The 16,257-nt window shown below is 39.0% G+C and overlaps 1 protein-coding gene across 2 annotated transcripts in view; it reads left to right on the top strand.

Annotated features, from left to right (window-relative positions):
* Positions 1-10,898, top strand: part of dock1 (dedicator of cytokinesis 1) — a 272,932-nt gene extending 262,034 nt beyond the window's left edge. For both annotated transcript variants that reach the window (XM_053511045.1, XM_053511044.1), the window contains exons 47-52: positions 749-886; positions 3,647-3,792; positions 6,069-6,267; positions 7,865-8,030; positions 8,473-8,609; positions 9,930-10,898. In XM_053511045.1, the coding sequence (XP_053367020.1) occupies positions 749-886; positions 3,647-3,792; positions 6,069-6,267; positions 7,865-8,030; positions 8,473-8,609; positions 9,930-10,025 (882 nt within the window). In that variant the 3' untranslated portion in view covers positions 10,026-10,898. The remainder of the gene's footprint in view (positions 1-748; positions 887-3,646; positions 3,793-6,068; positions 6,268-7,864; positions 8,031-8,472; positions 8,610-9,929) is intronic.
* The last annotated feature ends 5,359 nt before the right edge of the window (positions 10,899-16,257 follow it).

The following is a 16,257-nucleotide window of genomic DNA, read 5'->3' as shown; positions in this document are numbered from 1 at the left end:
TTTGTGATATTACAAAGGCTGTTTGGGTGAAATCCGAGTACTTTAAAAAATAATCCGAAAATTGTATATATTGCATTTGATTGATGTTCCTGGAATGAGGCCTTTTGTTATCCATAGTAATACACACACTGGCCTACAATCTGTCTTGCAAATAAATATTCACCTTGTGTTAGATTGCTCTGCCTGTTTTATGTGTCAGAGTCTATAATGTAACACGGGAGACGTATCAAACACTTACAGGGATGTAATGAAGCAGGATTTAGTGTTTATGTGGTTTATGCATGGTGTCTGGTAAATGTCAGTGCAGAACACTTTTGTGAATTTAAAACATCATAACCCGGGGTTGATCAAAAAGAGCCTGAGCTAAACTGCAGGCTTGCTTCTTTATGTTTTCCTTTCTGCATGAAATACAAATATAGGACTGACAAACCCCAGAAAATAAATCACATTAGAAAAGCAAATATTTAGATCACTGATACTGAGCCACAATACACTGATAGATCCTAATGTAGCCACATATGCAGTCTGTTAAGCAAATCCCAGTAAAGCAAAGAGCCTAGATCCCAACTTCTGAAGCTATATCCAAAGCACAATTATGAATCCTGCTAAAAAAATTAATTTTGCATAATGGGTCCCTATTAAAATGTCTCATACACAATACAGTACACGGACTATACAATATATAGCCATAGAGTGTTTTTGAGCTGTATGTAAAACTCCTCTTTTTGTGCATTCGCTCCATTTTTAGATCCCGTACTTGGCAGAAGGTGTCCGTATCCACGGTGAGAAGGTAACCGAGGCCCTGCGACCCTTTCATGAACGTCTGGAGGCGTGCTTCAAGCAGTTGAAAGAGAAAGTGGAGAAACAGTATGGTGTGAAATCACTGGTAAGAACTAAACTGAACCAATATAAAACTGAATGAATTTCTCTCCAGTCCGCCTTTTAAAACCCTCCATCAGTTGACCCTTAAGTCTGACTGATAGGATTCTTCCTGAACATGTTCATATTAATTCAAATATTATCTCAACAGTTCATATATTAAAGGTCATTTTACGGTTCTTCTAGAGGCTGTGCTGAATTCTGTCATATTTTCACTCCTCCAAATATAAAAGTTCAAAACGAATTAAACAGTGACTATATGATTTCCATAGTTACATTGCAGATAAGAGAGTCCTAAATCCAACATTGTTCCTCATGTGTGACATGCAGGCGTGTTTTATTGGGGTACGCATGTGGTCCTGAAAAATTTATGGGCATCGACTGCAGTCATTGATTGTTGCTATAGTAATATAAACCTTTCTGTTTCTCTCAAGAATAATTTAAACCATCAAGCATGTGTTCCAACAGAAAAAGAACATATTTGACATTTTGATAAGAATGGCTTTACAAAAAATGTAGAAAAGTAAGCTTGCTGTCTGAGAAAATAGTGTCATAGCCAAAATAATAAGCAAGAGAGACTTTACCTGTACTGTGTCCAACAAAACAAGAAGAAAAACTTGTTTAAATAATAAAAAAAAAAAAAAGACTTCACCTTTCTTTATTTTTAATCACAAACAGGAGGCAGGATTCCCAAATGTAAAGGCACCCTGAGGGTTCCCAGACAGCTAGGCATGGCACAATTATCTAGCATTTACAGAGTGCAAATATCTGATGCCTGACAGCTATGAAAAATTACAAAAACTGATAATCTTGTCTCATATACAGACAGTCATAAAGCCTACATGCAATTTTTTTTTTTTTTATAAAGCTAAAAAATAAACTACAGCCGGGGTGTCAGCTGTTAACAGAGTCTGATGCCATGTGCTTAAACTTGCCAGTATTGTCGCTTGCGTCCTCTTCCAAAGCTCTGACGGTTTTCCCAGGCTGTTAAATCTGTCTCTCATCTGGGAGAGAAAGTGAGTGGCAAAGTTATCATGCAGAGGTTTTGACTAACACGAGTAAATTCAGGTCAGTAATCATCCTGCCTCGGCCTCAAAATGTTGATTCGACCTCACAGCTATTTTAAACGGATTTAAATCTGTTTATTATGTTAAAGCATTAACAGTGATTATTATAGCAGAAGGAGCACATGGCGACTAATACACATTCTATAATTCCAATAGTCAAAGTAATCAGACACTAACATGGTTTTTTATTCAATTTAATTGATTATGGAAAGGATTACCTACCTCGTTCAATCAGATATATTTTTTATTTAGATTGGCCTCAACTGGTTTAATCTGTTCTGATTGAAGCATTTATGCGCCCATGTGAGCTCTCAGCTAGGTTATTTATGGATATTAGACTGCATGTAATCATAGCTGGTGAGGGAGGGAGAAGGAAAAACACAGAGAGGCAGAATACACACAGGGACGTAAGACTCGGATTCCCACTTATGACCTGATTTTTATTTACAGTCCTATTTATAAAGAGCTTAACCGGTAGTGATTATGGATGAATTCTTATACTGCATCAGATTGAAGGCTAAAGATTTCAACAAGCAGCGCTTATGCATTAAAAGAAAATATGCTAAACTTTTCTCACCCAAGTGCACAATTAGTCTACATTAAAGTGCTTATAGTAGAGCAGGGGCTTCACATTGTGTGTTAAACATTGCTAGTTGAAGGTTGCAAGTTCACTGGAAATTATCATTTCTGCATAAAAAATGAGCGGACTAACATCAGAACAAGTACCAGCGCAAGCATCTGTTCAAATAGATGACATGTTAACATAGCTGACTGCCTGAATAATTAGGCATACAGTGTAAACGTAGCTTGGTCCTCTGTTTGCATATTTTTCACAAATGTGTTTTTTTCCATTCATTATCATACACCGGAATATTAAACAAAAAATAAATGAAAAACCACTCACTATTGTCTTCTTATCCCACATAAATAGTTCTCTTTCCTCTAACTGTCTCTTGGTCCTTCTGTCTGTATTTGTCCCCTAACTCCCCTCCTTCGCAGACATGCCTGCTGAGTCCCATTAATAACAGGAGAAACCGAGAACGAGGGAGATTAAGAGAGAAAGAGGGACAATTAATAAGCCAGAGGGAGCGAGGGGAAGGGGAGACAGAAGTTAGAGTAGTAGTGATGGCTCCCAGCAGGTATTGATGATCAGTTTCTGAGGCTCACAGTGCTGGTGGTCAGTCACCTCACAGTCCAACCATGGCTCATGTGGAGCCTGGACGTAATGTGTGCACTAACAGGCCACTTCAAGGACAGAGTGTGTGTGAGAGAGGGATGGGGTGGGGGACGACACGTGTGTCCTGTATCTGGCTGGTCGCGGACGAAGTCATGCATGAAGAGTTTGGCTCACCTTTTAACGACAGCTGGTGAAAATTCCTGTTATGTTTCAAACTGTATAAAAGTCAAGCAGGGTGAATCAGCATGCAGGCCCTCTCCCTGAGCGTACACTTTTATCAGCAGAGTTCAGCACATTCATCTTGTATCTGTTCTCTTAGTTCATCTTTGTTCTGTCCTGTGTGTGTGTGTGTGTGTGTGTGTTTTTCTTTTCTTTTCAACTGTTCAGTTAAACACTTTGATTCATTTGGAATTTCTGTCCGCACCGCATGCTGCAATAGCTTGTAAAGCTCAAAGGTCCTTTTTACCCTTGTTTGAAGTGTTAAAGCCCAATGAAAACTCGCTGTGCATATGGTGTGTTTCAGCCCCCGATGGCCGACGAGCGCCGTGGCACACGTCCACGGTCGATGGTTCGCTCCTTCACCATGCCCTCATCTCAGAGACCGCTGTCTGTCGCATCTGTCACCTCCTTATCATCGGATAACTCGCCCTCAAGACCTGGATCTGATGGGTACAACATACACACACACACACTTTTCATCACCACTAGATAATGTTAATCCTATCTTCATGTTAGAACACTTTTTATTGTGCATATTGCTGAGTAAATTTCCTGTTCAACTGCTGGAAAACATACATCACAAACAGCTTAAGCAAGCTTAATAAGATATTAAATGTTTTACATGCTGTGAGCCAGTTATAGCTGCTTAAATGGTCATGTATTCAAAGTGTATTATTTCGATAGCTGTACAATACCCCTACATTACAGTGCTTTTGGACATATGGGTATTGTGCAACTACCGAACTAATACACTTTTGCCATTACATAGTGCACTAATAAAAAAATAAAACCCATTCAGTGCACACCAAAGTATTTAATATGTTAGAAGCAATTCTCTTCTTGTATAACAAGATTTCTATACTGCGTTCTGGAAGGTTATGTTTTAACATAAAAAAATGTGCCGAAAAATTCCTTTACGATAATGTCACGATACGCTTAGCAGCTGGAGTGTGCTTTTTCATTCATGTGCTGATGTAGACCTGAAAAGCTTCTCAGAATTCCTCACTGTGTGACTTCTCTCCGTTTTGTACCGCAAAGCTTTTAATTTCCAACCACCCGTTGCCTTTCTCTAAATCAGCGATGGTCATCAAACAAAAGCATTCACTTTCTTAAATGGACTACAAAGTCTGATAGTGCATTAAAAAAGAATCAGTGCTTTTATGAAAAGAAATAGGGTTAGTGAGGGGTATGTGTGTGTGTGTGAGTAAGAGAGAGAAAAAAATAGAGAGACAGACTGCGAGAGGCAGAGAGAGTTATAGATTTATAGATGTCAGTATGAGTGGATCCTCTTAGTATTGTCTATCTATAGATTTATGATTAGGAAAAGTATTTGTGGATGGTTGTGATGATGAAGTGTGTGTTTGTTTGTGTGTGTGTGTGAAAGAGAGAGGGAGAGAGAGACATATTGAGAGGATGTTGCTGCTCTTGCATAGCATGCACGGCGATGCCAGCCTGAAGGATTAATTAGCCCATGTTTGCAGAGTGATCTCATCAGTGATGCCCTCCACTGGTATTTAATTGCAAAGGGCATCACACCCCATGCTCTTTCATTTGATCGGTTAATCCATCTGGTTGAAGCGGTCTGATTCGCTCAAACTGGCACAAGTACTTTAAAATACCAATTATGAGAGGCAGCATTTGTGTGTGTGAGAAGGGCACTGAAACAAATTCCTGTCGAGTCTGTTGACATGGCAAATATCATTATTTATTCTGTGCACATGTTAATTCATCGAGTTTTTTTTTTTTCTTTTTTATAAAACTATGTATGAGACGTGGAGACTGGATTTGTGGAGACGAGTTTATTTTATTGTTTTGGTTGGTATAAAACATGTCTTTGATGTCCACTGGTGACGAAGCTATAGGAGTTGTGCCAGGTTTAATAGTCCAGCTTGAAAAATACTTGCTTTTTTGTACTGATATGTTTTTACTGTGCTGAAAGACAGTGTGAAATAGATCAATAGACTCGCTCATGGTTATAAAAGTCTGGTAGATCTACTTTAAAGAAAGTTCATTCATTTAAACAGATGGCAAAATAATGGTCTCCAAATTATGTAAATGTAGCTCAGGATCACACAGTGGTGGACGCATGGAGTGTAAGTCAGCAGAACATCTTCAATGTACACCGGCATAGATTCCAAAGCACTACTGGAGTGATGTAATGATGTAAGATGAATTTAGGTTGTGATCTGTTAATTGTGAAGACCATAGCATGTGATTTATATCAGCTCCATTCTTATCAATCTGTTCAGTGAGTCCTCACGCTCTTTATTTTGAGGTGCCATCCTTGGAGAAATCATGCTCATCAGGATGGAAATGTTTTGCCTCAAATGATTCCAGTAAAATAAATGCACACCACAGCATGACCAATCTGGCATGTTTTCCCATCCATTTATTTTCCTTCTGTAATTACCGTGTTGTCATGTCCAGATATTCCATATCCCTATTTCCGGATATTCCATATCTCTCTCAATTGAACACCAAAGGTCAGAGGCACATTTCCATTTGCTCTCCATTTTGCAGATGTCAGTATGATATTAAAAATTGCTTTGACCTCCATACTGAGATTTTTATTCTTTTTCATCAGTCTTTTTTTCATTCTCCTCTCCCACAGATTTACTCTTATACCATTTTGATTTCTTATCCACCACCTTCCATCCTTTTTTTTCTGAAACCACACCAGACAATATATTATAATGTCCCCCCTTTTCCTTCTTTTCCTTGTCTAGTTTTGCCCTGGAGCCACTCTTGCCAAAGAAGCAGCACTTTAAGTCTCAAGACAAGCTGGACCGGGATGAACCTGAAAAAGACCGAAAGGAGAAGAAGAAAGAAAAAAGAAACAGCAAGCACCAAGAGATCTTCGACAAGGATTTGAAGGCCACTGACATCCCCATGCAGCCCACTGAGGCGGTCATCCTGTCCGAGACGGTGAGAAAACACACACAAGCACATTTTTTAAGCCTTTTTCTTTCTTTTTTGGTTCTAATGAGCCTGAAATTAGTTTGCTGACGCATTCTTGTGCACAACATGATGTGTGCGATGGAGCTTAAGATAAAGAAAGAAAGTAAAAGTATCTGATGATCTTGCAGAGTTTAATTTGGTTTCTTCATAGGTTTACATCCACATTCTTTACTGCAGTGGTTCTCCACCAGGAGAGTCCATAAAGCATAACTAGTGGGTCTGTGTTTTGGTATTTGGTTAAAAAAGGGAGATTCATTAGAAAGTTATTTATTACTTAGAGAATTAGAAAGTTATTTATTACTGGCTTCCGCGTGGCGCAGTGGTAAAAGTGCTCACCCTATCATCCGGAGATCGCGACTTTAATTTCCGGGTGATGCTGTAACCGCTCGCAGCCGGAGACCTAGCGAGAGCTGACATTAATCCCACATTAATGTGAGCAAGCAGTTCGAAAAGATGCGGTTGGCTGGTGTCATGTGGTGTGCAAGGAAACTTGATGGTCTTCGGCCCTCTTGACTGAGTGGTAGTAGTAGCCTTAATGTGGGAGCCCCCTAGTGACGGGGAGGAATTGGATACGACTAAATTAGGGAGAAAATCGTGGAAAAAATCCCCCCCCCCCAAAAAAAGTTATTTATTACCCTTGGTCCCCATGTGGCGCCGCGGTAAAAAGTTTGAGTCCCAGGTGATGTTGTAGACTCTCTCCTGCAGTCTGGGTTTTAGAGAGAGCTGACTGGAGCTCTCACATCAATCACGGGCATCTGTAAGCTCATGCAGGCAGAAGGAACAAATAGCGCTGTCCTCTGAGTGTATTAAGCTGCTCCCAAAGCTGGGTAAGCAAGCCGTCAGAAAAGATCCCTCGTGTCACGTGGCTCGGTAGTCTTTGGCCCTCCTTGACTTGTAGTCAATTAAAACACAATAGTTTAACATTACACTTAAAATTAAATAAAACTAAAAAGCTACATTTTCAAATCAGCGGCACTTCACTCTGTCATCCATCATAATTATTATTTTTAAACAAACAAATAAACCATTCATACTACACAAAATGCCGGTGTGGGAACTGTACCTAAGCACCACCTCTAAGATTATAAAAGAATCGTGAAATTTTACTGAAATGGTGAATTTTGAAGGCTTCTTAGCATGCAAAACTTTTGATAATGTAACGCCATAAAATATTTATTGTTGAAACCTAACAACACCCCCCCCCCAACCCATCACCTAGTGTGTAAGAGATTAATGGAATTTAATTAGTTTGATTTAGTAACTCAAAAACAAGTATGCATATAACCTAATACGCACTCTCAGGGATAAGTTTAGAAATAACACACTCCAGTAAATAGGCAAGGCAATATTGTACATATTTAAATAATGAGTCTGGATATTTTTTCCCAGCTAAAAGTGTTTATGGTTGCAAAAAGCTTGCGAGCCCCTGATTTAATGACTAATATGTTTTTCTGAAGGAAGAATAAAAAGTGATGCTGGGTTCATTATGACTTAGTCATTTTTATTTTTTTTTTTAGAATTGTCTTCATTGTGCAAGTTAAATCTTTTTTTCTCCTATTTTTAGATCAGTCCACTGCGTCCCCAGAGACCAAAGAGTCAAGTAATAAACGTGTTGGGAGATAAGAGGCTCTCCGTGTCCCCGGGACCTGCTGTTTCCCAGACTGCTTCGACTCTCCCTCCTCCCATCACTCCAAGGGTCAAGCTGGCCTTCAGCATGGTTTCTTCCTCCAGTGAGTTTTATTTAATAGTGTCTTTAATAATGTTTTGCTTAAACTAGCAACTAGGACAGCTTAATTTGTTATTAGATTCGCTATGCACAGTACATCAGCTTTGCCCTAGTTACTGTCTGAGCATGCTAGGGACATGTTTTGTTTTAATACATTGCCTTTTTTTGGGCTCATGCAAAAAAACCACAGAGGTGATAGAGACAGCATCTTTCATAAAGCTCATTGTTCTCCACTCACTTCCTTTCAAAAGCTGTAGCTTAACTCCCTCTGCGTGAGTACTGCCCTCAGTCTGCAGATCTAGTTGTTGCTTTGTGTGTCATCATCTTCACTGTTTTATTTCTGTGTGGATATGAAAGTAACATATGCCTATCCAATGCATGCTACTTTTGTTTTTTAATATAATTGTTATAAACACTATATATTTATAATATTTTTGGTATGTTAGCTCTAGAACTGAATGGGATGGGCTATGGTGAGACTCCACCTCCTCTGCCAATCAAAAGCGGAATGGGTGATTATGGAAACCTGATGGAAAACCCCGAGCTGGCCAGCCCAACCACACCACCTCCTCTACATCAGCGGGTAAAACACATGATCACAGCAATCACGTGTCATTGTGAAACAACACAAGGTTTAATAGTGTTTTCGAAATTTTTTAAATGGTAATTGGCAGCACAAGGACTGACACTAAGTATGCATCTGACCTTTGCCTTTTTGGTAAGTGGCTTGAAAACTCTTCCGTACGCACAGCCCCTTAAGGCAATAAATAAATACACAAATTTCTCCTAATGTTCATTCCAGGACATGCCTTCTTAACTCACCGGTTTCTTTTTTTTTTTTTTTACTTTTTTTTTTTTCTAATATGGTCTGTTCATCAATCTTTTCTTACCTCTGCTCTACCTTATTAAGCTCCACTCTCATGTTCTCATCTCTTTACAACGGGACCACCCCTTTCCATCTATTACTGTTTAGTGGTGATGATTATTGGCTAGTCTATTCCTCCTTCCTCTCACAGTAAATGAAATGAACTATCTTGTGGCTAATGATACACGATCAAGTCATCTAATTTACATACTGTGTTGTTCCTTTTTATATTCAATTTCTGCTGTCTATTACTTGTATATAAAATTCTGTCTGTAGCACACTCTATATGTACACATTCTGTCTGTAGCAGCCCTGAATGTTGTAATTACTGGTAGTCCTTGACGTGTTGTCTTGATGTATGTGTATAGAGGACGTGTCATGACTCCGACATAGCAGGTGACCCGTTCGTACCCTTTACAGACACCTGTGATTTACATGCAAAAGTTGTCATAAGTCAGCGCAACACAAACTCAACAACGCAAGACACCATTATAATCAAATTAGTCCTGATCTTAAATCTGATCTAAGCCTCATGAAGTGCCTCATGTGGGGGAATGGGACAGGTATGGGAAGTCAGTACCATTCTGAACCATAGTAACAAGCTGCTAAACGTATCAATGTGGCAGAAAGGTATTTATTACTAGGTTGATTTCTGTGACCTCTGACCTCTGATGTTTAACTCCCTTGGAAGTCCCTGTATCCTGTTAAATCCGGACGTGTACCTGCCAGTTAAATATTGTTTAGAAAAGCTGCAACTTTAAAGGACAGCATGAACATTACCAGCAAAAGTATGTCAGTAATTTTCTGGGTTTTGAGCGTGCTTACTGTTCTGATTACCACAGCAAGATGACATTTATTTCCATTTAAAATATCCAACACGTACAATTATGTTCTAAATGGTGTTCTGGGAACATTCTGTGCTGAGGTGAAACATCCTGCCTCAGAAACAGCAGGTATAGTGTTTGAAATAAAGTGCTTATTACATGTGACCCATGCAATTCTAACTCTGTTATGTCTCTCTGTTTTCCCTCTCTGTAGCATCTGCCCCCTCCACTGCCGAGTAAAACCCCACCCCCTCCTCCACCGAAAGCCACAAGGAAGCAGACGTCCACTGACTCGGGGATTGTCCAGTGAGAATGGCAGTGTATCAGAGAGAAACTCCGGCACTTCCCCAGACGCTGGGCTTGGGTGATTTCGAATTGAACGTCCTGACAGTGTGAGAAAACTAAGAGTTCGTAGCAACTCCCTCATCATCTTCACACTGAAAGAGCTGGCCTGTCCAGGGACTTGGTCCTTTTTTTCTACTTCCAAGTACCAATTATAAATCAAAGCCTCAGCTGAGGTGGTAGTGCCAGGTACATTACCTGATCTATTTCACACGTCTTCTTCGACTTATTAGAGTGATCAGGGTAGTGGTGAAAAAAATGAACAAATCATGTCCTGTCCGGTTTCAGTATGCAGGAGTTTTACAGCATTAGAATAATTGTTATTTTAATAGTCAGCTGATTTAGTTGAGATTTTTGGTTTCCCCCTCCCCCCCCCCCCTCTCCTCGTCTGACGTTATGATCCAGACTTGACCAACCACTCCAAAGCTTAGGGATCATCACATAATCAGAATGCTTTATACCTTTTTCCAATTCTTTTTTCAATATATACACATATGTGTACAGATATTTGTATATATGAATTTTTATTTTATAATTTTTTTTTTCCTTCTGGAAGTGTATTTTATAATGATTGTATTAATATTGGGGCAAATTAACTAGCATTTTTCTATCCAAAAAGGGCTTTTTAGAATTTTAAATGACAGGGATTGTAAAGTACTTCTTTGTACTTTTATTGAATTTTTTTTCCCCTCTTCTTCTTCTTTTTGGAGTGTACACATCTAACTCCCACTGTCATATCTTTGTATAGAAACTGTAATGCTGTAACCTTGGATTATCATAACAATGACTGTTCCAGATTCACTACTGACTTAAATAAACTCATTGTATGTATTTTTAAACATGGCTGCCAAGACTGTGCTGATCCAATTGTATGATGAAAATGTATTTAAGATTGTGTTCTGTGCCTTGTTTCTGGTTGTAATGGAATTGGGATTAGACTTTTCCTCATTAATTCTTATACTGTACATTGCATTGCAAGTTAGTTCACATTAAAGACAATGATGCAATCATTGGTTGTAAGTTGATCAAGTGCAGCTCGGTTTACTTTACAAGATTCAAGCCGGTTACCATATTTTGTCTTATTTAGTTAAATTAAATTAAAATTTATTTTTATTATGCTTTCAACAATGGACACAGTGAGCAGAGCAGATTTACAGGAATAAAGTTTTGAATATAGTCCCTAATGAACAATATAGTACCAAGGGTGGAAAGAAAAACACTCCCTGAAATTTAGAATGATTGAAAGGAGAATCAGGCATTTGTTGAGTTAATGGTCTATTTATCCATCCACAACCACTTGCACACACATTGATCAGCCCTAACACTAAGCCAAATATTTTGTAGGCTCCCCTTGTGCCACCAGGGCCGCTTTGCCCTCTTGGGTCATGATTTTCCTGGTGGTATGAGGTGTGCTGTGGTGTCTGGGACCGGGTGGTTTGCGGTGGAGCCTTTGAGTGCCGTGGGTGGTGGGGTGGGGCCTCCATGGAGCTGACTTGTTCATCCAGTGCTCTCCATAGAAAGGCCAGATCACCAACCTTGACCTCTTGTCCAGCTAAGCCCGATTCATGGTAGACTGTGATACACCGAGTGTTCTGGTGTCTCGCTGTTGTGGCCAGCCTTGACTTTTTTCAACAGCTTGTGCTACATTGGCATTTCAGTGAGATCAGACCAGACAAGCTTGCCTTTGGTCCCCACCGGCATACAAGAGCTTTGGGTGCCCTTGATCCTTCTACCATTTTACTGCTATATTATTGATAATCAATGTGATTCAATTTACCTGGGGCTGTCTCTCTTTCTATATTTACATTTAAGGCTTTTAAATCGTGTAGGTATGACAGTAATTGTGGACTTATGGGATGCAATCAAGTAGTGCAATACCACAAAGCAAAGATCATTCAAACCAGATTTTAACCCACATGAGCGAAAAGTTCAGATAATTTCCAAGTTGTGTTGCATATAATTGCCTCCTTCAAATACCATGGTTTTCTTTCTGATATTCCCAAACTCCAAAGCTGCATTACTTTCAGGTTTATTCTTCTACATTAAAGAGCTGTGTAAATCAATACTCCATTTAAGCCCAAGTTAAAATCCTCTCATTAATAAACAATGTGACACGCTTGACAATTAGCCGATGTTTCTTTTAATTTCATTTGCATTCACCACAGCTTGCTACCACATCAGCCATTCAGTTTAAGTTGTTAGCTAAGCAAAAGGTTTTTTTTTTTGTGAAACTTTCTGGAGAAATACAGCAATAAGCAGTTTAAAATTCTCCCATAATGCACTTTCTTGAAATATGATGTAAGTGTTTAAGAATGCGCTCTTGTTGTAGTCTATCGAGTGTGCCAGTGTTTGTTCAGAGCGTGATGGGTACAGGCAGTTGGAACAAGGTTGCGTCCAAAGCCACCAACCAGTAAATGAACACCCATAACCCCAACTAGGGTCCACTTAAATTGCTCAGCACCATCTCGTTTCTATTTCTCAGGGATGCTTCTTTTGAAACCTTCATCCCGCTTTGTACAGGTCTTTCATGGCTATTGCGATTTTAATAGAGGAATGATATATTCATTCAGACATTGCCATGAGCAAAATTGAATCCATCTTTTTTTTGTGAGTGTGTTCATTTCTTCCTCCCTGGCTCCATCAGACCCTGCTGTGATTAAGCGAATGTGCTCGCCTGAATCCAAATCAAATCACCCCACACAAATGACCAGCCGTATCAGTGTTTTCCAGACAAAGTTGACGTGCCATTTCATTTAATACCAGGAGGAAGTCTTGCAATGAAACATCTAAGTGACATTTTTGTATTTGAACTGCTCAGTAGAAATTAGTTTCTTCCTAAAGCCTTCAATGTGATCCTTCCTCTGGCTTTTGCGTGACTCAATTCTTTTATGCAGGATATCATAAGACATCCGATAGCTTTATTGACCTTTTTTGGACATTTTTTTTCCGCGTTTTCTTCCTCTAAACCTGATTTTGGATTTTACAAATTCCATTGACCCTTTAATTTAAAAGAACAGCCTAGCAATGGAGTTTGTTGAAGATCTCATGTTTATGTTCTCTGACTCATCTGCTAAGCTTGGCTTTACTTCCTCTTCTCTCACTTTTAAGAGCTAACCTTATTATACTGTTAATTCAAAGAGTAGAGATTTGCACTTCAGTTCTAACCCTCAAATTGACAGCGTTTATAGATCATCCTGATAAGACTCTCACTAAATCAAGTATTACACAATGGTTACGCTTGAAATAGGGTTTGGGAATTTCACTATGTATCAATATGTATCTTTGCATCTTTCCGTTCTTAGCCTCTTTCTTAAGTTTATGACATTTGCATAGACATTTTCTAACTCGACACTAGAGAGTAACTTGGATCTGCTCTTGTGGTAATAAGACATTGAACAAGATTTTGGTTGGCTTAATAGTAGTAAAAAAATCCACAGAATATTGGGCTTTTCTCCTAATAATACCCTCTTGCATCAGTTGTGGGTGATATAAAAACCTGTTATTAAACACACACTGGTTGTGTCCAACCATAAAAGGACCGTAAGTATAATCAGCAGTCAGGTAATTTTCTTTAATCATATGTCTATAGGAGTAACATCTGCACCTGAAGTGGTAACCCAGTGACAAAGACCTCTTCATGGACTTTATTTTAAAGTGTACTAGTCCAGGATAAGTAGTACTTCTGCTTGTACTTTGGCTTTACCATGTGCTTTATTGAGATTCCCAGGTTATCCAGGTTTTGCACACATTTCCTCTGAGTTAGCAGAGGTGAAATGGATTTCTGTACAGCATATAAACTCCCTGGTTTCGTGTTATTCTGAATATTCTCTAGTTCCTCTAGCAAAGAAGCTCATGTATCATGTGTTACCAGTGTGTGCGCTTAGTGTACAGGGTGGGTGGAAATCAACTAGGAAATATTTAATGTCTATGGAACTTGTAGTATCACTGGAGTACCGCCACATTTTGCTCTTACTGTCCAAGACGTTGACTGGGATGATGTGGACCTCGTGAATGACCTCCAAGAAGTCCAGATCTCACTTTTGGAGCTACGCAAAGGAGAAGGTCCACAGGACAAAGCCTCGCACAGTGGAGGACCTGGAGGTACGGATTCAGGTCGTTCTCAGCTATATTTTAAACGACTTTCTTCAGAAGAAAAGTCGTGCATTTCATCCACGGCCATTTGAGGAAACTGGTTGACGCCACCAGTGCCTACATTGTAACTTAAAGATGTGCTTTCAGTTTACATGTGTAAAGTACAATTTTATTATCCATAAATTTGTATTAGAAATAGGGACTTTATTACCAGTTTTTAATGCGTAGTTGGTCAAAGGTTCAATTCCAGCCTTTATGGTTCTGTTTTGTTCCGTTTGTATGATCTTCCTAATCTTGGTGGGTTTCCTATGGGAACTCTGGTTTCCTCCCACAGTCCAAAGACATGCAGTTTCAGCTAATTGGCAACCTGTGAGTGTATGTGTGCATGTTTGTCTGCCCTGCAATGGATTGGCACCCCATACATGGTGTACCCCACCTAGAACCCCAAGTTCTAGAATAGTTCAACCAGGATAGGCTCCAGGCATAGTAGCAGTAAAAACCCACGTCTGTAAGACTTAACATTTTATTTTAATGAGTGTAATGCAAAGTCCTAGAAAAAAATGGAGTGATTTGGTTTGGGATGCACAGTTTAAGCCAATCATCAGCCTAATCAAGTTTATCTTCCCATTGATCCTATTGATTACATGCAAGTCAAGCAGGCTCCACCAAAAAGGCCTGCCAGTTAGATGGATTTGCCAGTGGGGGAAAAAAGCATTCCTGCCTTATTGACTAGGACCCTCTAATCACTAATCAATGACTGCACTCCAGCTCATTATTCAGACAAGTAGTAATAGTGCTGTGGTAGGAATTGGGTTGCGTCTTCGCTTTTACCAAAGCCTACCTAGTCTCCAGGAGACCCATTTAACACTAACAGTATATAAGAGACAAAGGTTTCCATTATTCTTTGGTAAGACTGTTTGTCTCACTGTTCCTGTTTGCTTTTGTTCTATAAAATCTATTAATTTGGAAAAGCAATGAAAAACAGACCCAACAACTGTTTTATTGCATACAGTCAGTTTTATGCCCCGGATAGGGTTCGTCACATGCCCTCTGCAGTGTGCCATATAAACATTCATTTCCATCTGACACAGTATCGTTTGTTTATGTGCTTATTGTGGAGGGCTTTTGTTTAAACGCCTCTTTTGCATGATGAAATAAAGAGATGTGGACAAATTACCCACTGCTGAGCATTTCATTTCAAGATGTAGTGTAATGCTGTACGGTGTACCTGAGAGATACTGGGGACAGTTTTTAACTGGGTGTGGATGATGGGTTAATGATTGTATTTTTTTTTTTATCTTTTCCTTTTTTTTATAAAAAATTCGATTTTAATTGATTTTACCTTTTGCAGGGTTTTTTTTTTTTTTTTTTTTTTTTACACCTTTGTAAAATGAGATGTGTTCTTTAAAAAAACACTTTGTTTTATTTAAGAGGACAGGAGTAAGACATACAGTACAGAACATGAGACACAATCCAGGTCTCCGACGTGAACACTTGCTAAATACAAGCCAATCACATACCACAGGTGGAACAATATGGTAAATAAGGAAATTTAGACTTTGGGTTTCACTATAGTGGGATGGATGAATGAGAATTATACTTCCTCAGAATTCCTATAACACGTCTATTTATTTTTTTTTAAACTGAGTATAAATTAAGTAAATCAACTTGCCTTTCCCTTAGTTGTTTTTAAATTGCCTAGTGGAAATAATGATCACCTTGGACGATGCGTAAAATGATCCTAAATCAGAAACCATATGTGTTTGCCCCTTTATGGGTTGATTATTCACTCCCTGTTGCCCAGCTAATTTCTCATAAGTGGTCTCAATCAGTAGGTTACAGATCAGTGTGTTCAGTAATTGAACATTATTATTATGTTAAGCATGCATTGTGGACTTCTCTAAGAGACACTCTAGCGGGAATAAAATGCTTACGAAAATATGTTGGTAGCCATAAAGAGCTGACCAGAGGCAATGAAGAGCAGAATGTCTCCCGTGGAATATTTTGCATTCTCTCGTTACATGTCCAGTCGAAATTTTATAGCAATATTTATTTGAAGTTGGTGCTAACCTCATTATGCATGCACTGTATAAAACGTATAATATTTT

This window comes from Clarias gariepinus, chromosome 14 (genome assembly GCF_024256425.1).
Source record: "Clarias gariepinus isolate MV-2021 ecotype Netherlands chromosome 14, CGAR_prim_01v2, whole genome shotgun sequence".
Taxonomy (NCBI): domain Eukaryota; kingdom Metazoa; phylum Chordata; class Actinopteri; order Siluriformes; family Clariidae; genus Clarias; species Clarias gariepinus.
This window is presented reverse-complemented; position numbering and strand designations above follow the sequence as displayed.